Below are 27171 nucleotides of genomic sequence, written 5' to 3' on the forward strand. Positions count from 1 at the left end.
TGACATTATATTTGGATTCGAGATCAATAATGAACATACAACCACGGCATAATTTTCAGATCATGTTCTTGTTTTCATGATAAGGGGAATAAAAAAAAAGTGGAAGCAACCAATTGCTTACTACTTTTGTAATGGAACCACAAAAACTAATTGTTTAGTCTTATACATTAAACAAGTAATTTATAATATTTTAACAACTGGATTGAAAATAGTTGCTACTGTCTGCGATCAGGGTGCGACCAATGTAGCTGCAATAAATTTGTTAAAAGAAGAAACCAATAGATACTGCATTCATCAACATATTGAAAATAAGTACTTTGGTTTTCTTGAAGAAGATGTTGAAATACACCCAGTATTTGATTCACCACACTTATTGAAGTGTGTCAGAAATAATCTGTTGACTAAAGATGTTAGTTTTACCATTGATTATAGAATAGACAGATAGCCCATGGCATAGGAGTATTCGGTGACTAAAATAATATTTTACCGGGTTGCCTATAGATGGCGTTGTATCAATTAACAGTTATTAATTACAGCAACCACGGTCAAACGATAAACATCGCGTTCAATTATTATTATTATTATTATCATCATTATTACCATTTTGTAGTTTTTGTACAATACGAATACGACAATATTGTTTATTAATTTTACCAAGATTTATGTTTATGTATTAAGATTTAAAATTTGCTCTAATGAAAAAATATTACAATACTTAAATTAATGACTAGTGTTATAATAGGTAATTGGATTTGGAATAAAATACTAGGCTTAAAGAACAAACACATTGGAAATTTCGTAAGAATATATTTAATTCATTCAATGAAAAATAATATATTACATTAAAAGAATACATACATTTTATTATAAAAATACTAAATGGCTCGCTGTAATAAAAGAATACATCGATTTTATTATTTTTCATATGATCACAGTTGTTAGTCCTAAAAAGAACTGTTTAAGTAAAGTATTCGCTTTCTGAATCAATATAATAAAAGACTATTCAATTTTATTATTTGTTACATGACCAGAGGATAGTCCTAAAAAGAACTGGTTAAGTAAAGTATTCGCTTTCTGAATCAATATAATAAAAGACTATTCAATTTAATTATTTGTTACATGACCAGAGTTTAGTCCTAAAAAGAACAATTTTAGTGAAATGTAATTGGCTAATAATACTGAAATTACTATAAGTTATTTCTAGTTGCCTTTAATAAATGAGGTGGGTAAATATTATATTATAAATTATAATGCTCAATTTTTACATTTTAACAAGGGTTATAATAAAATATATATCTTGAGTCTCCTAGTGACTCCTGTAGCATGTAGACACTGGCTGCAATTCTCATAGGTAGGTACATTGTCAGAACCAAGAATAATTAATGAAAATATTATTATTATTTAAATGTGGTTTAATATTTTTAATTTTGAAAATTTAGCTAATTTTGATGTGGTTGAAAACATTTTTGTTTTATTAAATATTTTACAAATTAATATTTTATTAAATACTGTGAATGTAAAATTTACCAAATTTAAATTAAGAAATTTAATAGTAATTACCACTTGTAGCTGATATTTCAATTAAGTTATTTGACACAGAAGAATTTAAAACAGGTACAAATTCTGTTGCTGTATTCATAATGTTGTCATTAATGCAATGTGGTTGAGCTAATTGATCATTTGATACAGTAGATTTTAAAACAGGTTCAAATTCTGTAGCTGTATTTATAATGTTGTCATTTGTGCAATGTGGCTGAGCCAACTGATTTTTGTTAAACCAATAATTAACTTTATCAACACAATTGATTTCCAAATCATCAATAATATTATACTCTAAAATAAATTAAAAATTTGAAACAAAATGTAATAATGTTTATTTGTAATTTAATAAAATAATTTTAAATAATATAAGATAACATAACTTTGGAATTTGTGTTATTAACATTTACAATTTTCTTAGTTTCCTGATTTAATTTTGTAAGTTTTATCATTTTACTACTTCTTAGGAAAAACGAAGACATTTTTGTTTAAGAATTAAACTAATTAGATGTAATAAAACTTATTTTATAAAAAAGAATCAAGACAAGTGATCACGTAATGTCATAAATCGCGAGTATTTAATACGAAAATTAATCAGAATACACAGCTCATGGATGAAGTACACGTTAATATTTTATTGTAATAATAGTTTACATAAATATTATAATATTATCATTATTATAAAAAATAATGTAATAGACAATAGTTAAAAATATAATAGTACTATGCCGGCGACAAAATAATTATCACGGTTAATTCACCGACAACCGATGCTAGAAGGAGTTACCAATATACAGTTTTATTTATAAAAATAATATTTAATAATAGAATCATAATCACGGCTATAAAAAAAAGTATCTATAGCCGTGATCATAATAATCAATTTCAGTGCAACCAACACAGATATAGATTTAATAATATTATCTATGTCTGTGGCAACTATATAATTAGTTTCTAAAATCATAATAATATTACGACGTATGATGTCCTCATTACTGATAGTGAAAAAATAAAACCGCGATAAAACTACATTATCAATAAAAATATAATACAATACTGCCACGATTTGAGTTATTGTAGTTAAAATTAATATAATACTAATTCAAAACAGCCACAAACCTAAATATGGCAGTCTTCAACATTCCTCTTAATGTCACTATTTATAAAAATAAAACTGTAAACCGCCATAAACATAATTATGGCAGTTTTGAATTTTTAGAACTTATTTAAATGATGATTTAATAGAAAGTAATACACATATATTTGAAATGTGGCAGTATTCCGTTCATTGGAGCGAAAAAAACAAAAAATGTTATACCGACACAAATCTATGACGCTGTATTTAATTATGATAACGTTTGTGGCGGTCTACCATTCTGTAGTAAAAAAATTTGTGGTTCTAATGGTATATCATACTCAATATAACTAAAATTTGAGTTGTGGCGGTCTTGTTCCAAGTGTGCGAAATATTAACATTGTATGGGCTATCTGTCTATTCTATAATCAATGGTTTTACATATCGCGGTGAAAATCATACTGCTTCATGGAGACACATTAGAATTCTATTTGAATTTGATAAAAAAAATGAAGTAAATGGCTTAAGATCGTTGCCATCATTGAGAGACGAACACATTTATCCTGAAAAAATACAAAAAATGAAGGTTAAATTGGCAGCTCAGGTATTTAACTCTGAGTTGCAGCAATACTAAGACTTTTAGTAAATTATAGTAAGAAAATAGCGCATTATAAAACTTTTATATTTTTTTTTTGAAAACAAAATAACTTTTTTACTTACTTTTTAGCACCAGATAATTGTTTAAGTGATGCTAAAGGAACATCTGAGTTTTTATATTTCATGGACCAGGTATTTGACTCAGTGAATGGATCTAGTGTCAAACCTGAAAAAGGGAAGACTCTGAGGTGTGGAATCACTAACTCCTCAGCTCATGTTGCGTTCTGGAATGAAGCAATAGGTGTCTTCAATTCAATGAGATTTGTAACTAAGGATGGAAAATTAACTACTCCTCCTTGTATAAAGAACTGGGATATTACTTTACGTTCATTAATTTATATTTGGGGTAAGTTAAATAAAAATTTTAAATTTCTTTCACTTCGGAATATCAACCAAGACCCACTTGAATGTACCTTTGGTGCAATCAGAAGCCACGGAGTACGAAATATAAATCCAACAACTATACAATTTGATAGTTCCTTTAAGACATTGTTGATTAATAATTTTTCCTCTGTCAAATCAATAGGTAATTGTGAAATAACTGATACCGACCATGTCTTAGATAATCTGAAACAATTTCTTATGGTTAATGAAAATACCAATCTTAATACATATTTTAATGAATTCAAAATACCATTATTTCAGAATATTTCGAAATCAATTACCCAGGTTGTTGATATGACTATTGGATATGTAACTGGATATTTGGCTCGTTCTATTATGAAAGTTGTAAAGCATTGTAGGATTTGTAGGCGGACATTGATCTGTACTAATAGAACAAATGTATTAATTGCTTGTAAAGCATATACTGTAAAAAATTTAACCGATCCATCTGAAGAGTTTATAAATGCAGTTACGGATATGATTAATATATTCAATGAGTTAATACCGAAAATTTGTTTTCAAAAACTAATAGGACAAAAATTAATTTTTTTATTTGAAACTTACTCTGATTTAAGTAATTTTGAATGTCCTATACACGAGTTGAAAGAAATTATTAAATCAAAAGTTATACAATTTGTTTTATTTAACTATTACAAAAAAACTAATAAAATTATCAAAGGTCTAGATAGAAATTTTGATAAAAGTATGTCTACCAACTGTGTAGCATACAATTATTACCTAAAACATAAAGGTAATAAAAACAAAAAATGAAGTACTTACCTTTTTTTATATTTTTGTCTTCCCTTTTTGCAGGGTTTTTATACTTTCTATACTTAAAATTGTAATATATTAATGATAATAATGTTTCTTATTTATTGATATTTCTTTTATCTACCTACCTAATTATATTGATATTTATATCAACTTGTATAATATAGAAAAAATCAAAATAAATAACTGTATTTTTTTAAACTTAATATAACAATAAAAAAATTAAAACAAAAGTTAAAATGTATGATAAAATAAAACAATCAACTTGTATAAAATAGTAAAAATCAAAAAGAATAACTTTATATTTTTAAATGTAAAAAATGTTAAAATGTATGGCATAATAACATAAATAATTATTCCTTAGTTCATATTATTCTAAAATAAAATATCTAACAAATAAAAAGCTATAATTAATAAAAATAAATCATATTGGTATTCTAGGTACTAAATATGTATTTTGTCTTCTCTATGTATTTTGGTAACTATAGTTATTTGGTTACTTAGTAGTATAATTTGGTATGGTAGTCCTTGTAACAAGGTTCTAAACATAAAAGTTTGTCACATTCATTACATTCATAAGATGTATCTTTTCGTGATTGGGGATTTAATTTTGTATTAGAATGGACATGGCACCTTCTGGAATTTTTTTTTTAACTTCTCCACTATTAATTCTTGAAGGGAAATGACGAGCGTTAAGTCTAAGCGGTTAATCGTCTTTTGGTTTTCGCCCTACACATCTAGGTGATATTGTATCATCAGATAAAATATATGCATGTAATATTTGCTCGATTAATTTTGATCTAAATTCTTGTAATTTCAAAGTTTTTTTTTCTAGAATGCTACATACTATTCCAGAATTTAGTACACATATATCCTGTAAATGAAAAAAAAAATTTTTATACCATTTTATGGATTTCCTCGAAGTCGTATTAAATAAAATCTGCATATCTGACTTATCAACCAAACCCATGTTTGCATTGTAATCAATTACACAGTCGGGTTTAAGTATAATGTTTTCATGTTTATCTATTTTATTTGTTGTTTTCATTAGGAGTATATGGATTTTGGATAGCATATGTACATCCCTTTGTCTTTCCACTTACAGCACATCATATTAGGATTTGTTGATATAGCAGAAATACATTCGCCAGCGTATAATTTATTAGGGAAACTATAGGCATCCCTTTTCTTGTATTTTTAACCGTACCAAATGCTTCGGTATCTTTTTTCAAAAAATACTCAAATAATGTTGGAGATGAGTACCAGTTATCCATATAAATGATGTAGCCTTTATTTACGTAGGGCTCCATTAAAGTTGATATAACTGAACCAGATAGCTTTAATGTTTCATTTATAGTTATATGACTATTATCACCAGTATAAATTAAAAAGTCAAGAATGAAACCAGATTTTCAATCGCAAATGCCGTTTAGAGGGAATGTATTGTTTAAATTGAAGTCGGCCTTTCCACTCAACGATACTTTTGTCAACACACACTTTTTGATGAGGCTGGTATGTGAAACTAAACTTTTTTCGGAGGGACCCGACAATTATTTTAATTTTAAATAATCTATCTCCAGGGATCTGGTTACGATTGTCATTGAAATGTGAGCTATCAAAATTCAAACTATTTGGGCAATACAATATATTTTCATTGAAATTCCAAAGTCCCGAAAATATTGTACCGTCAGATAATCGAGTATTTTTATTTGAAATTTGTTTTTTTGTAGAAACGGGTATTTTACGTTTTTTAATACTAACTATCGGTTCTGGGCTCGATATCACAAAGTTTTGTTCAATATTTGAACGAACATAATTAATATCAAAATAACAGATGTTATTTACTGTACTACTTTCATTTGTATAAGTGTTTGGAGTTGATGTATGTGGATAAATAACAAAATTGTCATCAAAAACAACTGTCATGTTTTCTATGTCAAATGAATTTAGATCTAAGTCATCAGAAATAGAAATTTCAGGAGAACTTGAATATAAATACGGATCTTCGGGATTAGAACAATCATTATAGCCGAGACCGAGTGTGTTATCAACTATATTATTACTTTGTTTTTTATTCAATACATTTTTTGGTGTAAAACTTACGTCACTAACAGAATTTGAGGAAACAATAGTACTTGATCCGTTATTTTTGGTCAATTTAAATACTAGCTGTTTCCTAATTTCTTGTGCTAGTGCCCGTATGCATAGTCCTGTTATAAGTCACATATAATTGCTTATGTGACCTTTAGCTAAAAACCAATAAATTTAGCAACAAGGAAAAAAACTCAGCTTGGGAAAGAATTACTGTTAATTTCAACACTCACTTGGGTGCAAACAAAGTAAGTACCTATATGAATTATACATTATAGGTACCTAAGTTAGGTATATTAAATAAACCCTATACCTATTTATTTAGTGTAATATAAAATAAATATTTTTGTTTGTCAGTTCCATAGTGAATTTGTTTTACTGGTATATCCAACTAATTATTATATTACAAATTTGTAATTGCTTATATTTATTGTAACTACCTAGTTAAATAGGTTTTAAATGCTTACATACATGAGATATTATAATTTGTTTACCAGAGAGACTCAAAATGTCTACATCGTTTTTGGGAGGTTGAAAAAGCCAAAAGTAGACACGGATTTGCAAGGGAAAGAGAAGAACATATGGAAACTGGAGGAGGCCCTGAAAAAGAAAGTTTCCAGGATAGTACACCAGAAATAAGTGAAATATTAGCTCGACCTCAAATTGTGGAATTAGCAAATGTGTATGATAGTGATGGAATTGCTCTTGAGCAATTTGTAAACTTAACACAAGAAATTATTTCTATATCTCCGACACAAGAGTTATTCCCATTAAATGATTTATTTATGCATTCAAATGTTTTATTAAATGTCAATGCACCAACTGATGGCAAAGGTGAGTATGTCTTTAGATTAATTCTTGTTCGTTCTAACTTCTTAATTAATTATTAAATTTTCTGATTAAATTATAATACTTAATTATTTCAAAATCTAATAGTAGGTCCAACTAAAGAAAAATAATTTGGTTCGTACTTTAACGGTGTTAATGTATCTGAGGAAGCTATAAATTATGATGTAAATATTGTAAATGTTAACCGTAGTATGCATGAAGAAAATTATAAATCCTCATACATCTCCTCCTACTCAAAAATCACCTTTTAAAAATGGTAGTATATATTTCCTATTAATATTCCTGTCTAGATTATACTTTACAGACAATCTAAATTTTGGGGGATTTTTGCCATTTTTATAAACTGATTTTACCCATAGATTTTTGTCTTTATGTACTTATAACTAATAAGGTAGGTAATGCGATATTGTTATTGATATTACCTAAGTACTCATATATTTTTTAAACCAAATATTTCAATGTTATTTGATTACCTATTAACAGTTTATCAAAAATATTTTTTAAATAAATGTTATTTATATCTGTTAATTGTGAGTATATTTTAACAGAATTGAATTTCAAATTTATTAGTAATGATAAATGATTAAAATTAGGGATAGGATTTCAATGCACTTGGTATTTTTTGAATAAAATAATTCTTATTTTGGAACAAATTCATTTTATATAACTATTGTTATTTAAATCTATCAAATGTTATTTTGATTTTGGGTTTTAATGACACTTTTTGCTTCAATGGAATCGAAAATTGGGTTGTCTTGTAACTTTATTATTTATCTACTTATCCTTTGTAGTTCCTTCCCATCAAATTTGACTAAAAATACTACTAAACGTATGGTAAGTGAGGGGTACCCGGTCACTTCCCCTTCTGCCATTTTGCCGTCAGACATTTCCCCGTAACCACTTCCCCGTCTGATATCATTCCTTATTAATATAATTATAAAAATAAAAATATAAAAATCAGAGCCGTGTTAAGGGGGGGGGGGCAAAGGGGGCAATTGCCCCCGGGCACCGTAGTTTTGTAAAAATAATGGGGCACCTTTATTTGCGCTTAATATACTACATGTGGCCTCGAGAACCAAATATGTTATAACTTTATTATTATATATATTTTAGTATTTTAAGGTCTATTTTAGAATCATGTATATTATATATATAATATAATATGGTACTGTTTGTGACAAATAGGTTGGCTAGGTGACGGCGACGGTGATAAAGAAAAACCCATTTCTCCGTATTTAGATATTATTTACCGATTATATAGCTAAATGCCTAAATATTATTAAATTTATATTATTAGTATCAAAGTTATCCTATCTACTACAGTAGATAACCGTTATTAGTATAATATACGGTACTATAATATTATTAATATTTTATATTACTATTGAACATATTATTAATATTTTATATTACTATTGAACAATATGTCTGTTCTAACCGTTACTATCTGACGTCTGTACACAGTGCTCAGTTATTCAGTATTGCCTATTGGACATCAGTAAGTTATTATACGTTGTACGCGTTTTATTTTTATAATTGACATAAATTACAATTGCTAATAATTTAGTAAGTATTTACAGTTTATTTTATATTATTATGCTTTTTTATGACTCGTGTAATTTGGCTTATAAGTTATATTTTATTTATATTGGCTAATGGCTTGTTGATAACTTACTATAGTTAAGTATTTGCACGTTAAATTATTCCTTATTGTCGTTATGGAGTCAGTGAATGAAGTTGGAAAAAAGAAAGCTAGTGGCAGTAAAAATAGAAAGAGAGCAAAAGAAAATGCTCAAAAAAATGCTTTGCTTGTTTCAAAAATGCCTAAATTGCAAAATTATTTTTTTAAATTAGAGACAGGTGGGTACCAAAAAATAATTTATAGATCTATAAGACAAAAAAAAAGGGCTGTATTTTTTGATGAAGGAGGTTCGGAAGATATTATGTTTTCAGAAAAAGAAAACATGAAAATTAAAACATTTTTTCCTATCATTGATGCTTTAATCAGTAATTTAAATAAACGAAAAGAAGCGTACAATGAATTAAATGAAAAATTTGGATTTTTTTTACATTTAGAAGACATAGACCAAACTGAGCTTAAATTAAGAGCTGAAAAGTTAGTAAATATATACGAAGATGACTTAGATATTGAATTTGTTGAAGAATTATTACAGTTTAAACAAATGGTTTTGTGTATGCCAGAAAGTCAAAAAAATTCTTTTCACGCTTTATTGAAAGCATTAATAAAATATAATATAAGTTCTACATTTCCATCGATAGAAATTGCCCTTAAAATATTTACATGCATGCCTTGTTCAAATGCTAGTGGTGAACGCTCATTTTCTGTTTTGAAAAGAGTAAAAACATATCTCCGTTCATCATTAGCTAATGAAAAAACATCATCTTTATCATTATTGTGCATGGAGTCTAAAGTTGTAAAGAATATTGATTGGAGTACTTTAGTCAAGAGATTTGCCAAAGATAAAGCAAGAAAAAAATTGTAAAATATTGTTTTGTATTTTTATATATTAATTATTAATGATTAATTTGTTATCAATATTTTTGGTTAAAATAAACTAAAAATATATATTAAATATTGTATATTATATTTTAGTTAGTTTTCGTGGTATTTGATAATATGGAGATTTATATAATAAGAAAACGATTAATAGTTAAATTGTAGGGAAGGGGCGCGAAAAAATTTTGCCCCGGGGCGCTGAATAGCTTGACACGGCTCTGATAAAAATGTTAATCTATAGATCATGTAAACATTATATATTATAAATGACATTTATCTCGTCCATTACGGTTAGGTTGGGTCAACGACTTCAGTATTTTTACTACTGTTTATTGTTATATATTTTTCGTTATCGGAGCAAAACCAAAATAATACGAAGATAAAGTAATAGCATTACGACGGCGATAGAGATAATAATCTGATGACGGTCATCAGTCCGCTTTTGACGTTCGTTTAATTTTGTTTCACGCCGTCTGTATTTGTTCGTTATTTTGTTTATTGTTATAACGCATTATTTTAATTTAATTCATAAATAATTTCTACAATGTCTTTTAAATTTTGTGAAAAGTTCAAAAGGAAAAGACTTACTAGTATACTCGGGATATATTTTTGAGAAAGATTATATGAAAAAAGAAAAAAACTTATTGGAAATGTATTAGATACAATAATGATAAATGCCGTGGAAGAGCACATACAATAAATTATGAGGTTTCTTTTCATAAAGACGATCATAATCATACACCGAATGCTGAAGAAATCGGTGTTAAAAATGTATTTCACAAATAAAAGAAATGTCTAATCAAAGTGAATTAACTCCACAACAAATTATTGCTCAAATGCCGTGTTCTTCACGAGCAGTATCTGCCGCCTTGCCCACAATTAATGCGATGAAAAAAAACGGTACAACGAATAAGGCATCGAAAAAATGCACCACAAGCAAACCCGACCGTGTTATCGGAGTTAATTATTTTTGAACCATATAATATTACTTTAAACAACGAACAATTTCTTTTGTACGATAGCGGCGTGGATGCATAGAGTAATATAGATGCCGTTGAATTTTATTGTGAAGAGCAAGTAGACTCTGGGCAGGCTAGCCACTTTTAGAAGAAAATTATACTGTACTGACTTCTATCTAATTAAGAACAATAATCTCTACAAAAACTATACCTACAATATTAGTAATTACCTAGCCAGTAAGCCAGTAGCTAGTACTCAGTAGGTACTAGGTAGTTAAATAATTTATTTAATTTGGTGTTTTTACTAAAATAAATAAATAAATATAAATTACATATATTTTTATTATCATTTAATTGCAATAAATATTATACATACAAATTATAAGTACTATACAAAAATACATTACATAAAATAATCAATTAAACATATTTTAATATTTATATAGGTAAGTAAATACTAAATAGTAATAAACATAATAACAAATTATAATATTGTGTGTCAATATTGGACAGTTATTTTTATACACATATAGATAGTAGATAATTAACAAAATAATTAATATAAAATAGTTATAATTTTTGTTTATATAAATAAATAATACTTTTCAAAATTACTGGTTCATGACAGAAGAATCATTCTTGTAAATTTTACATTACATTATTATAATTTAGAGAATATAATATTGGTTTTATGATGATGTATATGAATATGTTTAACAAATTGAGTTGTATTTTCTGTTTTAATTTTCTTGTATTATGTTCTAAAAAAAGTGATTATAATTTTTATCTTGAATAGGTAATATTGTATATGCTTATAATGTTTTAGACAAATTTAATATGTTATTAAAGCAAAAAAAAAAGCGATAAGAAGCTTAAGTTATCTAATTATTTATCAATGTCCTTTAAATAATGTTAATTTATTATACCACATACGAAGGGAGGGTGTTTCATTGTGGGATTTAATGGAATATTTTATTTTCAAGCTCATGTATGTTGATGATATTGATTTAATTAAATGTGTTAAATGGTCAGATAATGAACTAGTGTATGCTATGGTTTTTTAAAGAACTGAATATTGAATTATTATTCATAAAATGAGAAAGAACTTTTGTTTGAATAATTAATAATTTATTGATTGCTTTATTTAGTTATGGCTTTATAGAGACTTATATTGCAGTATATGATTTAAGGAAGATGCTAGTTCAGGTGGTAAGCACCTCTAAGTTTCTCCTCTATTTTCTGGAATTTTATAAAAATATTCCTGTATAAATTTCCATACCTGCTCAGCTTCAAATCGGTACTTCAAATTAAGTGTATGGAAGCTTTTGAAGCACACATCAAATGCTTTTAAAATTGTTTCCACTTTGTAATATGTTTCATAAACAACTGTGTAAAATGATAGTGGATTATTTGAAATGTTTTCATCCAAATCACTTTCACCAACAAAAACCACAAATGGCTGTACAGTTAAGCCTAATGAAAATGCCTTATTAATTTTATCTGATTGTACCTTTTTCAAATCATTAGCATTCTGAAATAATAAAAACTTATTTTTAATTTTAACTTAAAAGTTAATTTGTAAATTATTTTATTTTATTTATTTTCATGAACATATTTACTGTAGCATTTGAAATAAAAGCAGCCGCTTGTTCTATCTTTGATGCCCCAATAGTACGAGTATTTTTCGGTGGCTTTTGAACAATAATACTGAAAGGCTGAAATAAATATGGGAGAATTTGAAACACAGCAATATCGTCATCACCTAAAAAAAATAATACAAGATACAATTAAATCAGAAAATAAATTTTCATGTAAATAAAAATATCAACACATGCCAGGTCTATATGGAGCAATTAGTTTGTCAATAAGACTTTTGCTAATATTAATTTCTTTAATTTCCAAGTATACTTTTAATTTTTCCTTGAAAATGGGAAATTTTTCAAATAAACTCATTTCTTTTCCAACATACATATAATTAAAATCTATATCAATCTAAAATAATAAAGCAATGGGTATAATACAAAGCTCATCATACAATAAATACAATACTAACAAAAATATGACCAGTAGGTTTGCTAAGGGCTATATATGTGTTCAACATATTATTATTTTTGTCTTTTAATCGATATGAAGCTGTCGCTTTCCAGAGTTTATGAAGAGTAACGTCCGGTTCTATATTGTTTTTGAGCCAGGTTAATGAGTCTTTATAATCTTATAAAACAAAATAATAAGAGTCATAATTTGGATTTCTATTAATATTAAATGTACCTACTATATATTATAAACCTTTATTTAACAATACTATTATAGAAATAATAAAAACAAAAAATGAATGGTAATAAATTAATTACCTTCATGATTCAAATTTATTTCTTGATCAGACGACTGATAGATGTGTTTTCTTTTTATTACATATCTTGCTCATTTCCTTTTTAATATTACAAAATTTTCCATATAGTTTACCTCTATTGGGACTTATTATAAAACCCTCTTTACAGTAAAGTATGAAATAAGTTTCCTCTGTTTCAGAAGGAAATAATTCTTCAATGCCTTAAAAGTGAAAACAAAAAAACGAAAAAACGTTATACCTACCTTATAAACCTTCAAAATTACCTTTTGCTAAAATTATAAACCTTGATCTATTTAAAATGACTTGGGAGCGAATTTGATCCTTTATTATAACCGAAACTAGTTTATTTCGCATGGTCTCAGTGAAATGTGATTTAAGCTTGTAATAATCTAATACCAATTCTCCATCTTGGTATTTAGATAAAATAGTTTTTATCTGTTGCGCCAAAGAATTATTATTGTTCTCAGTAGTTGTATAAGAGCATTCTGCAGTTGAAACTTTATAAACATATTAAAATATAGGTATTAACTATTTTATAATATTGAATAGTGTTTGGTTAAAACATGAGTCAAACAAAAATAAAATAAAGAAGACAATATGCCAATAACTATATTATATAGTAAGTATTGAATATAATACTATCGGTAATACCATATAGCATAATGTATAAAATATATTAATAAAATGATTTAAAAACTGAGGAGTTCACCGGATTTGACAACACTTGATTTTTTTCGTCTGAGATAATTGCATGTGTAGTCCAGGGTTTGACTTAATTTCCCCAGTTTAATTCACGTTTCGCATAGTTCTTCGTTTTTCAACGGAATTAAAATCCGGGCCGCCATACATACATTTTGTTCCACGAAGGCTAATACCAGTAGAACGTATTAATTTCTCCAATTTATTTTTTTCTTTACTAGTCGAATCACTTACATAGTTAGTAAGTCCACATATATTTATTACTCTGTTATATTTAATGAATTTATTGATTAATTGTTCAGGATCTTACATTTCTTTAGATAAATTTCTCAAATCAGGTTCAGTTATAAGTGGATCAGTGGTTAATATAATCTATTTGTATATCATATAATATTGTTTATAGTATTTCATATTTGCAAAGTAAAATTGGCTCAGTTGTAATGTTAATTGTTACTGTAGTAAACAATCGCTCAGTCATTGGTTGAACTCTTATCTTCTTAGAGGACTGAACTGTAGAAAAAGATTCTTCTTCACTTTCTGAATAATTAGGTGTAGTAATTATTTCATTGAACGAATCTTCATCATACTTAATGTTGATAAATTGTTCAAAATAATTCGTTTTACTGTAGCTTGTGATATGTTGATCATCATTACACACTTGCCCAACATAATAGTATCCTTTGCATAAGGCCATATAGTAGTAATCGTCTGAGATGATTGCATGTGTAGTCCAGGGTTTGACTTAATTTCCCCAGTTTAATTCACGTTTTGCATAGTTCTACGTTTTTCAACGGAATTAAAATCCGGGCCGCCATACATACATTTTGTTCCACGAAGGCTAATACCAGTAGAACGTATTAATTTCTCCAATTTATTTTTTCTTTACTAGTCGTATCACTTACATAGTTAGTAAGTCCACATATATTTATTACTCTGTTATATTTAATGAATTTATTGATTGGTTGTTCAGGATCTTACATTTCTTTAGATAAATGTCTCAAATCAGTTTCAGTTATAAGTGGATCAGTGGTTAATATAATCTATTTGTATATTATATAATATTGTTTATAGTATATCATATTTGCAAAGTAAAATTGGCTAAGTTGTATTGTTAATTGTTACTGTAGTAAACAATCGCTCAGTCATTTGTTGAACTCTTATCTTCTTAGAGGACTGAACTTTAGAAAAAGATTCTTCTTCACTTTCTGAATAATTAGGTGTAGTAATTATTTCATTGAACGAATCTTCATCATACTTAATGTTGATAAATTGTTCAAAATAATTCGTTTTACTGTAGCTTGTGATATGTTGATCATCATTACACACTTGCCCAACATAATAGTATCCTTTGCATAAGGCCATATAGTAGTAATCGTCTGAGATCATTGCATGTGTAGTCTAGGGTTTGACTTAATTTCTCCAGTTTAATTCACGTTTCGCAAAGTTCTACGTTTTTCAACGGAATTAAAATCCGGGCCGCCATACATACATTTTGTTCCACGAAGGCTAATACCGGTAGAACGTATTAATTTATCCAATTTATTTTTTTCTTTACTAGTCGAATCACTTACATAGTTAGTAAGTCCACATATATTTATTACTCTGTTATATTTAATGAATTTATTGATTTGTTGTTCAGGATCTTACATTTCTTTAGATAAATGTCTCAAATCAGTTTCAGTTATAAGTGGATCAGTGGTTAATATAATCTATTTGTGTATCATATAATATTGTTTATAGTATATCATATTTGCAAAGTAAAATTGGCTCAGTTGTAATGTTAATTGTTACTGTAGTAAACAATCGCTCAGTCATTGGTTGAACTCTTATCTTCTTAGAGGCCTGAACTGTTGAAAAAGATTCTTCTTCGTTTTCTGAATAATTAGGTGTAGTAATTATTTCATTGAACGAATCTTCATCATACTTAATGTTGATAAATTGTTCAAAATAATTCGTTTTACTGTAGCTTGTGATATGTTGATCATCATTACACACTTGCCCAACATAATAGTATCCTTTGCATAAGGCCATATAGTAGTAATCGTCTGAGATGATTGCATGTGTAGTCCAGGGTTTGACTTAATTTCCCCAGTTTAATTCACGTTTCGCATAGTTCTACGTTTTTCAACGGAATTAAAATCCGGGCCGCCATACATACATTTTGTTCCACGAAGGCTAATACCAGTAGAACGTATTAATTTCTCCAATTTATTTTTTCTTTACTAGTCGTATCACTTACATAGTTAGTAAGTCCACATATATTTATTACTCTGTTATATTTAATGAATTTATTGATTGGTTGTTCAGGATCTTACATTTCTTTAGATAAATTTCTCAAATCAGGTTCAGTTATAAGTTGATCAGTGGTTAATATAATCTATTTGTATATCATATAATATTGTTTATAGTATATCATATTTGCAAAGTAAAATTGGCTCAGTTGTAATGGTAATTGTTACTGTAGTAAACAATCGCTCAGTCATTGGTTGAACTCTTATCTTCTTAGAGGACTGAACTTTAGAAAAAGATTCGTCTTCACTTTCTGAATAATTAGGTGTAGTAATTATTTCATTGAACGAATCTTCATCATACTTAATGTTGATAAATTGTTCAAAATAATTCGTTTTACTGTAGCTTGTGATATGTTGATCATCATTACACACTTGCCCAACATAATAGTATCCTTTGCATAAGGCCATATAGTAGTAATCGTCTGAGATGATTGCATGTGTAGTCCAGGGTTTGACTTAATTTCCCCAGTTTAATTCACGTTTTGCATAGTTCTACGTTTTTCAACGGAATTAAAATCCGGGCCGCCATACATACATTTTGTTCCACGAAGGCTAATACCGGTAGAACGTATTAATTTATCCAATTTATTTTTTTCTTTACTAGTCGAATCACTTACATAGTTAGTAAGTCCACATATATTTATTACTCTGTTATATTTAATGAATTTATTGATTTGTTGTTCAGGATTTTACATTTCTTTAGATAAATGTCTCAAATCAGTTTCAGTTATAAGTGGATCAGTGGTTAATATAATCTATTTGTATATCATATAATATTGTTTATAGTATATCATATTTGCAAAGTAAAATTGGCTCAGTTGTAATGTTAATTGTTACTGTAGTAAACAATCGCTCAGTCATTGGTTGAACTCTTATCTTCTTAGAGGACTGAACTTTAGAAAAAGATTCTTCTTCACTTTCTGAATAATTAGGTGTAGTAATTATTTCATTGAACGAATCTTCATCATACTTAATTTTGATAAATTGTTCAAAATAATTCGTTTTACTGTAGATTGTGATATGTTGATCATCATTACACACTTGCCCAACATAATAGTATCCTTTGCATAAGGCCATATAGTAGTAATCGTCTGAGATGATTGCATGTGTAGTCCAGGGTTTGACTTAATTTCCCCAGTTTAATTCACGTTTCGCATAGTTCTACGTTTTTCAACGGAATTAAAATCCGGGCCGCCATACATACATTTTGTTCCACGAAGGCTAATACCAGTAGAACGTATTAATTTCTCCAATTTATTTTTTCTTTACTAGTCGTATCACTTACATAGTTAGTAAGTCCACATATATTTATTACTCTGTTATATTTAATGAATTTATTGATTGGTTGTTCAGGATCTTACATTTCTTTAGATAAATTTCTCAAATCAGGTTCAGTTATAAGTTGATCAGTGGTTAATATAATCTATTTGTATATCATATAATATTGTTTATAGTATATCATATTTGCAAAGTAAAATTGGCTAAGTTGTATTGTTAATTGTTACTGTAGTAAACAATCGCTCAGTCATTGGTTGAACTCTTATCTTCTTAGAGGACTGAACTTTAGAAAAAGATTCTTCTTCACTTTCTGAATAATTAGGTGTAGTAATTATTTCATTGAACGAATCTTCATCATACTTAATGTTGATAAATTGTTCAAAATAATTCGTTTTACTGTAGCTTGTGATATGTTGATCATCATTACACACTTGCCCAACATAATAGTATCCTTTGCATAAGGCCATATAGTAGTAATCGTCTGAGATCATTGCATGTGTAGTCTAGGGTTTGACTTAATTTCTCCAGTTTAATTCACGTTTCGCAAAGTTCTACGTTTTTCAACGGAATTAAAATCCGGGCCGCCATACATACATTTTGTTCCACGAAGGCTAATACCGGTAGAACGTATTAATTTATCCAATTTATTTTTTTCTTTACTAGTCGAATCACTTACATAGTTAGTAAGTCCACATATATTTATTACTCTGTTATATTTAATGAATTTATTGATTTGTTGTTCAGGATCTTACATTTCTTTAGATAAATGTCTCAAATCAGTTTCAGTTATAAGTGGATCAGTGGTTAATATAATCTATTTGTATATCATATAATATTGTTTATAGTATATCATATTTGCAAAGTAAAATTGGCTCAGTTGTAATGTTAATTGTTACTGTAGTAAACAATCGCTCAGTCATTGGTTGAACTCTTATCTTCTTAGAGGCCTGAACTGTTGAAAAAGATTCTTCTTCGTTTTCTGAATAATTAGGTGTAGTAATTATTTCATTGAACGAATCTTCATCATACTTAATGTTGATAAATTGTTCAAAATAATTCGTTTTACTGTAGCTTGTGATATGTTGATCATCATTACACACTTGCCCAACATAATAGTATCCTTTGCATAAGGCCATATAGTAGTAATCGTCTGAGATGATTGCATGTGTAGTCCAGGGTTTGACTTAATTTCCCCAGTTTAATTCACGTTTCGCATAGTTCTACGTTTTTCAACGGAATTAAAATCCGGGCCGCCATACATACATTTTGTTCCACGAATGCTAATACCAGTAGAACGTATTAATTTCTCCAATTTATTTTTTCTTTACTAGTCGTATCACTTACATAGTTAGTAAGTCCACATATATTTATTACTCTGTTATATTTAATGAATTTATTGATTGGTTGTTCAGGATCTTACATTTCTTTAGATAAATTTCTCAAATCAGGTTCAGTTATAAGTTGATCAGTGGTTAATATAATCTATTTGTATATCATATAATATTGTTTATAGTATATCATATTTGCAATGTAAAATTGGCTCAGTTGTAATGGTAATTGTTACTGTAGTAAACAATCGCTCAGTCATTGGTTGAACTCTTATCTTCTTAGAGGACTGAACTTTAGAAAAAGATTCGTCTTCACTTTCTGAATAATTAGGTGTAGTAATTATTTCATTGAACGAATCTTCATCATACTTAATGTTGATAAATTGTTCAAAATAATTCGTTTTACTGTAGCTTGTGATATGTTGATCATCATTACACACTTGCCCAACATAATAGTATCCTTTGCATAAGGCCATATAGTAGTAATCGTCTGAGATGATTGCATGTGTAGTCCAGGGTTTGACTTAATTTCCCCAGTTTAATTCACGTTTTGCATAGTTCTACGTTTTTCAACGGAATTAAAATCCGGGCCGCCATACATACATTTTGTTCCACGAAGGCTAATACCGGTAGAACGTATTAATTTATCCAATTTATTTTTTTCTTTACTAGTCGAATCACTTACATAGTTAGTAAGTCCACATATATTTATTACTCTGTTATATTTAATGAATTTATTGATTTGTTGTTCAGGATTTTACATTTCTTTAGATAAATGTCTCAAATCAGTTTCAGTTATAAGTGGATCAGTGGTTAATATAATCTATTTGTATATCATATAATATTGTTTATAGTATATCATATTTGCAAAGTAAAATTGGCTCAGTTGTAATGTTAATTGTTACTGTAGTAAACAATCGCTCAGTCATTGGTTGAACTCTTATCTTCTTAGAGGACTGAACTTTAGAAAAAGATTCTTCTTCACTTTCTGAATAATTAGGTGTAGTAATTATTTCATTGAACGAATCTTCATCATACTTAATTTTGATAAATTGTTCAAAATAATTCGTTTTACTGTAGCTTGTGATATGTTGATCATCATTACACACTTGCCCAACATAATAGTATCCTTTGCATAAGGCCATATAGTAGTAATCGTCTGAGATGATTGCATGTGTAGTCCAGGGTTTGACTTAATTTCCCCAGTTTAATTCACGTTTCGCATAGTTCTACGTTTTTCAACGGAATTAAAATCCGGGCCGCCATACATACATTTTGTTCCACGAAGGCTAATACCAGTAGAACGTATTAATTTCTCCAATTTATTTTTTCTTTACTAGTCGTATCACTTACATAGTTAGTAAGTCCACATATATTTATTACTCTGTTATATTTAATGAATTTATTGATTGGTTGTTCAGGATCTTACATTTCTTTAGATAAATTTCTCAAATCAGGTTCAGTTATAAGTTGATCAGTGGTTAATATAATCTATTTGTATATCATATAATATTGTTTATAGTATATCATATTTGCAAAGTAAAATTGGCTAAGTTGTATTGTTAATTGTTACTGTAGTAAACAATCGCTCAGTCATTGGTTGAACTCTTATCTTCTTAGAGGACTGAACTTTAGAAAAAGATTCTTCTTCACTTTCTGAATAATTAGGTGTAGTAATTATTTCATTGAACGAATCTTCATCATACTTAATTTTGATAAATTGTTCAAAATAATTCGTTTTACTGTAGCTTGTGATATGTTGATCATCATTACACACTTGCCCAACATAATAGTATCCTTTGCATAAGGCCATATAGTAGTAATCGTCTGAGATGATTGCATGTGTAGTCCAGGGTTTGACTTAATTTCCCCAGTTTAATTCACGTTTCGCAAAGTTCTACGTTTTTCAACGGAATTAAAATCCGGGCCGCCATACATACATTTTGTTCCACGAAGGCTAATACCGGTAGAACGTATTAATTTATCCAATTTATTTTTTTCTTTACTAGTCGAATCACTTACATAGTTAGTAAGTCCACATATATTTATTACTCTGTTATATTTAATGAATTTATTGATTTGTTGTTCAGGATCTTACAATTCTTTAGATAAATGTCTCAAATCAGTTTCAGTTATTAGTGGATCAGTGGTTAATATAATCTATTTGTATATCATATAATATTGTTTATAGTATATCATATTTGCAAAGTAAAATTGGCTCAGTTGTAATGTTAATTGTTACTGTAGTAAACAATCGCTCAGTCATTGGTTGAACTCTTATCTTCTTAGAGGACTGAACTGTAGAAAAAGATTCTTCTTCGTTTTCTGAATAATTAGGTGTAGTAATTATTTCATTGAACGAATCTTCATCATACTTAATGTTGATAAATTGTTCAAAATAATTCGTTTTACTGTAGCTTGTGATATGTTGATCATCATTACACACTTGCCCAACATAATAGTATCCTTTGCATAAGGCCATATAGTAGTAATCGTCTGAGATGATTGCATGTGTAGTCCAGGGTTTGACTTAATTTCCCCAGTTTAATTCACGTTTTGCATAGTTCTACGTTTTTCAACGGAATTAAAATCCGGGCCGCCATACATACATTTTGTTCCACGAAGGCTAATACCGGTAGAACGTATTAATTTATCCAATTTATTTTTTTCTTTACTAGTCGAATCACTTACATAGTTAGTAAGTCCACATATATTTATTACTCTGTTATATTTATTGAATTTATTGATTTGTTGTTCAGGATTTTACATTTCTTTAGATAAATGTCTCAAATCAGTTTCAGTTATAAGTGGATCAGTGGTTAATATAATCTATTTGTATATCATATAATATTGTTTATAGTATATCATATTTGCAAAGTAAAATTGGCTCAGTTGTAATGTTAATTGTTACTGTAGTAAACAATCGCTCAGTCATTGGTTGAACTCTTATCTTCTTAGAGGACTGAACTTTAGAAAAAGATTCTTCTTCACTTTCTGAATAATTAGGTGTAGTAATTATTTCATTGAACGAATCTTCATCATACTTAATTTTGATAAATTGTTCAAAATAATTCGTTTTACTGTAGCTTGTGATATGTTGATCATCATTACACACTTGCCCAACATAATAGTATCCTTTGCATAAGGCCATATAGTAGTAATCGTCTGAGATGATTGCATGTGTAGTCCAGGGTTTGACTTAATTTCCCCAGTTTAATTCACGTTTCGCATAGTTCTACGTTTTTCAACGGAATTAAAATCCGGGCCGCCATACATACATTTTGTTCCACGAAGGCTAATACCAGTAGAACGTATTAATTTCTCCAATTTATTTTTTCTTTACTAGTCGTATCACTTACATAGTTAGTAAGTCCACATATATTTATTACTCTGTTATATTTAATGAATTTATTGATTGGTTGTTCAGGATCTTACATTTCTTTAGATAAATTTCTCAAATCAGGTTCAGTTATAAGTTGATCAGTGGTTAATATAATCTATTTGTATATCATATAATATTGTTTATAGTATATCATATTTGCAAAGTAAAATTGGCTAAGTTGTATTGTTAATTGTTACTGTAGTAAACAATCGCTCAGTCATTGGTTGAACTCTTATCTTCTTAGAGGACTGAACTTTAGAAAAAGATTCTTCTTCACTTTCTGAATAATTAGGTGTAGTAATTATTTCATTGAACGAATCTTCATCATACTTAATTTTGATAAATTGTTCAAAATAATTCGTTTTACTGTAGCTTGTGATATGTTGATCATCATTACACACTTGCCCAACATAATAGTATCCTTTGCATAAGGCCATATAGTAGTAATCGTCTGAGATGATTGCATGTGTAGTCCAGGGTTTGACTTAATTTCCCCAGTTTAATTCACGTTTCGCAAAGTTCTACGTTTTTCAACGGAATTAAAATCCGGGCCGCCATACATACATTTTGTTCCACGAAGGCTAATACCGGTAGAACGTATTAATTTATCCAATTTATTTTTTTCTTTACTAGTCGAATCACTTACATAGTTAGTAAGTCCACATATATTTATTACTCTGTTATATTTAATGAATTTATTGATTTGTTGTTCAGGATCTTACAATTCTTTAGATAAATGTCTCAAATCAGTTTCAGTTATTAGTGGATCAGTGGTTAATATAATCTATTTGTATATCATATAATATTGTTTATAGTATATCATATTTGCAAAGTAAAATTGGCTCAGTTGTAATGTTAATTGTTACTGTAGTAAACAATCGCTCAGTCATTGGTTGAACTCTTATCTTCTTAGAGGACTGAACTGTAGAAAAAGATTCTTCTTCGTTTTCTGAATAATTAGGTGTAGTAATTATTTCATTGAACGAATCTTCATCATACTTAATGTTGATAAATTGTTCAAAATAATTCGTTTTACTGTAGCTTGTGATATGTTGATCATCATTACACACTTGCCCAACATAATAGTATCCTTTGCATAAGGCCATATAGTAGTAATCGTCTGAGATCATTGCATGTGTAGTCTAGGGTTTGACTTAATTTCCCCAGTTTAATTCACGTTTCGCAAAGTTCTACGTTTTTCAACGGAATTAAAATCCGGGCCGCCATACATACATTTTGTTCCACGAAGGCTAATACCGGTAGAACGTATTAATTTATCCAATTTATTTTTTTCTTTACTAGTCGAATCACTTACATAGTTAGTAAGTCCACATATATTTATTACTCTGTTATATTTAATGAATTTATTGATTAATTGTTCAGGATCTTACAATTCTTTAGATAAATGTCTCAAATCAGTTTCAGTTATAAGTGGATCAGTGGTTAATATAATCTATTTGTATATCATATAATATTGTTTATAGTATATCATATTTGCAAAGTAAAATTGGCTCAGTTGTAATGTTAATTGTTACTGTAGTAAACAATCGCTCAGTCATTGGTTGAACTCTTATCTTCTTAGAGGACTGAACTGTAGAAAAAGATTCTTCTTCGTTTTCTGAATAATTAGGTGTAGTAATTATTTCATTGAACGAATCTTCATCATACTTAATGTTGATAAATTGTTCAAAATAATTCGTTTTACTGTAGCTTGTGATATGTTGATCATCATTACACACTTGCCCAACATAATAGTATCCTTTGCATAAGGCCATATAGTAGTAATCGTCTGAGATCATTGCATGTGTAGTCTAGGGTTTGACTTAATTTCTCCAGTTTAATTCACGTTTCGCAAAGTTCTACGTTTTTCAACGGAATTAAAATCCGGGCCGCCATACATACATTTTGTTCCACGAAGGCTAATACCGGTAGAACGTATTAATTTATCCAATTTATTTTTTTCTTTACTAGTCGAATCACTTACATAGTTAGTAAGTCCACATATATTTATTACTCTGTTATATTTAATGAATTTATTGATTTGTTGTTCAGGATCTTACATTTCTTTAGATAAATGTCTCAAATCAGTTTCAGTTATAAGTGGATCAGTGGTTAATATAATCTATTTGTATATCATATAATATTGTTTATAGTATATCATATTTGCAAAGTAAAATTGGCTCAGTTGTAATGTTAATTGTTACTGTAGTAAACAATCGCTCAGTCATTGGTTGAACTCTTATCTTCTTAGAGGACTGAACTTTAGAAAAAGATTCTTCTTCACTTTCTGAATAATTAGGTGTAGTAATTATTTCATTGAACGAATCTTCATCATACTTAATTTTGATAAATTGTTCAAAATAATTCGTTTTACTGTAGCTTGTGATATGTTGATCATCATTACACACTTGCCCAACATAATAGTATCCTTTGCATAAGGCCATATAGTAGTAATCGTCTGAGATGATTGCATGTGTAGTCCAGGGTTTGACTTAATTTCCCCAGTTTAATTCACGTTTTGCATAGTTCTACGTTTTTTCAACGGAATTAAAATCCGGGCCGCCATACATACATTTTGTTCCACGAAGGCTAATACCGGTAGAACGTATTAATTTATCCAATTTATTTTTTTCTTTACTAGTCGAATCACTTACATAGTTAGTAAGTCCACATATATTTATTACTCTGTTATATTTAATGAATTTATTGATTTGTTGTTCAGGATTTTACATTTCTTTAGATAAATGTCTCAAATCAGTTTCAGTTATAAGTGGATCAGTGGTTAATATAATCTATTTGTATATCATATAATATTGTTTATAGTATATCATATTTGCAAAGTTAAATTGGCTCAGTTGTAATGTTAATTGTTACTGTAGTAAACAATCGCTCAGTCATTGGTTGAACTCTTATCTTCTTAGAGGACTGAACTTTAGAAAAAGATTCTTCTTCACTTTCTGAATAATTAGGTGTAGTAATTATTTCATTGAACGAATCTTCATCATACTTAATTTTGATAAATTGTTCAAAATAATTCGTTTTACTGTAGCTTGTGATATGTTGATCATCATTACACACTTGCCCAACATAATAGTATCCTTTGCATAAGGCCATATAGTAGTAATCGTCTGAGATGATTGCATGTGTAGTCCAGGGTTTGACTTAATTTCCCCAGTTTAATTCACGTTTCGCATAGTTCTACGTTTTTCAACGGAATTAAAATCCGGGCCGCCATACATACATTTTGTTCCACGAAGGCTAATACCAGTAGAACGTATTAATTTCTCCAATTTATTTTTTCTTTACTAGTCGTATCACTTACATAGTTAGTAAGTCCACATATATTTATTACTCTGTTATATTTAATGAATTTATTGATTGGTTGTTCAGGATCTTACATTTCTTTAGATAAATTTCTCAAATCAGGTTCAGTTATAAGTTGATCAGTGGTTAATATAATCTATTTGTATATCATATAATATTGTTTATAGTATATCATATTTGCAAAGTAAAATTGGCTAAGTTGTATTGTTAATTGTTACTGTAGTAAACAATCGCTCAGTCATTGGTTGAACTCTTATCTTCTTAGAGGACTGAACTTTAGAAAAAGATTCTTCTTCACTTTCTGAATAATTAGGTGTAGTAATTATTTCATTGAACGAATCTTCATCATACTTAATTTTGATAAATTGTTCAAAATAATTCGTTTTACTGTAGCTTGTGATATGTTGATCATCATTACACACTTGCCCAACATAATAGTATCCTTTGCATAAGGCCATATAGTAGTAATCGTCTGAGATGATTGCATGTGTAGTACAGGGTTTGACTTAATTTCCCCAGTTTAATTCACGTTTCGCATAGTTCTACGTTTTTCAACGGAATTAAAATCCGGGCCGCCATACATACATTTTGTTCCACGAAGGCTAATACCGGTAGAACGTATTAATTTATCCAATTTATTTTTTTCTTTACTAGTCGAATCACTTACATAGTTAGTAAGTCCACATATATTTATTACTCTGTTATATTTAATGAATTTATTGATTTGTTGTTCAGGATTTTACATTTCTTTAGATAAATGTCTCAAATCAGTTTCAGTTATAAGTGGATCAGTGGTTAATATAATCTATTTGTATATCATATAATATTGTTTATAGTATATCATATTTGCAAAGTAAAATTGGCTCAGTTGTAATGTTAATTGTTACTGTAGTAAACAATCGCTCAGTCATTGGTTGAACTCTTATCTTCTTAGAGGACTGAACTTTAGAAAAAGATTCTTCTTCACTTTCTGAATAATTAGGTGTAGTAATTATTTCATTGAACGAATCTTCATCATACTTAATTTTGATAAATTGTTCAAAATAATTCGTTTTACTGTAGCTTGTGATATGTTGATCATCATTACACACTTGCCCAACATAATAGTATCCTTTGCATAAGGCCATATAGTAGTAATCGTCTGAGATGATTGCATGTGTAGTCCAGGGTTTGACTTAATTTCCCCAGTTTAATTCACGTTTTGCATAGTTCTACGTTTTTCAACGGAATTAAAATCCGGGCCGCCATACATACATTTTGTTCCACGAAGGCTAATACCAGTAGAACGTATTAATTTCTCCAATTTATTTTTTCTTTACTAGTCGTATCACTTACATAGTTAGTAAGTCCACATATATTTATTACTCTGTTATATTTAATGAATTTATTGATTGGTTGTTCAGGATCTTACATTTCTTTAGATAAATTTCTCAAATCAGGTTCAGTTATAAGTTGATCAGTGGTTAATATAATCTATTTGTATATCATATAATATTGTTTATAGTATATCATATTTGCAAAGTAAAATTGGCTAAGTTGTATTGTTAATTGTTACTGTAGTAAACAATCGCTCAGTCATTGGTTGAACTCTTATCTTCTTAGAGGACTGAACTTTAGAAAAAGATTCTTCTTCACTTTCTGAATAATTAGGTGTAGTAATTATTTCATTGAACGAA

At 28.4% G+C, this 27171-nt stretch overlaps 2 protein-coding genes and 1 pseudogene across 2 annotated transcripts; 2 read left to right on the forward strand and 1 right to left on the reverse strand.

Annotated features, from left to right (window-relative positions):
* The first annotated feature begins 5824 nt into the window (after positions 1–5824).
* Positions 5825–7920, forward strand: LOC132925582 (uncharacterized; annotated as a pseudogene).
* A 1164-nt stretch (positions 7921–9084) lies between these two features.
* LOC132925583 (uncharacterized) lies at positions 9085–9870 on the forward strand. Its single transcript, XM_060989969.1, has one exon. It carries the CDS (start codon positions 9085–9087, stop codon positions 9868–9870), a length of 786 nt encoding a protein of 261 aa, XP_060845952.1.
* A 2192-nt stretch (positions 9871–12062) lies between these two features.
* On the reverse strand, positions 12063–13562 carry LOC132925584 (uncharacterized). Its single transcript, XM_060989970.1, is given in 7 exon segments — positions 12063–12374; positions 12463–12605; positions 12679–12835; positions 12897–13054; positions 13195–13228; positions 13230–13393; positions 13457–13562. Coding segments are annotated over 7 exon segments (1059 nt in total). The 5' UTR covers positions 13548–13562.
* Positions 13563–27171: the final 13609 nt, after the last annotated feature.

This window comes from Rhopalosiphum padi, chromosome 3 (assembly GCF_020882245.1).
Source record: "Rhopalosiphum padi isolate XX-2018 chromosome 3, ASM2088224v1, whole genome shotgun sequence".
Classification (NCBI taxonomy): Eukaryota; Metazoa; Arthropoda; class Insecta; order Hemiptera; family Aphididae; genus Rhopalosiphum; species Rhopalosiphum padi.

Bases quoted from the DNA above. Each gene is read 5' to 3' on its own strand.
- LOC132925583 (XM_060989969.1), top strand. From the start codon at position 9,085: ATGGAGTCAGTGAATGAAGTTGGAAAAAAGAAAGCTAGTGGCAGTAAA.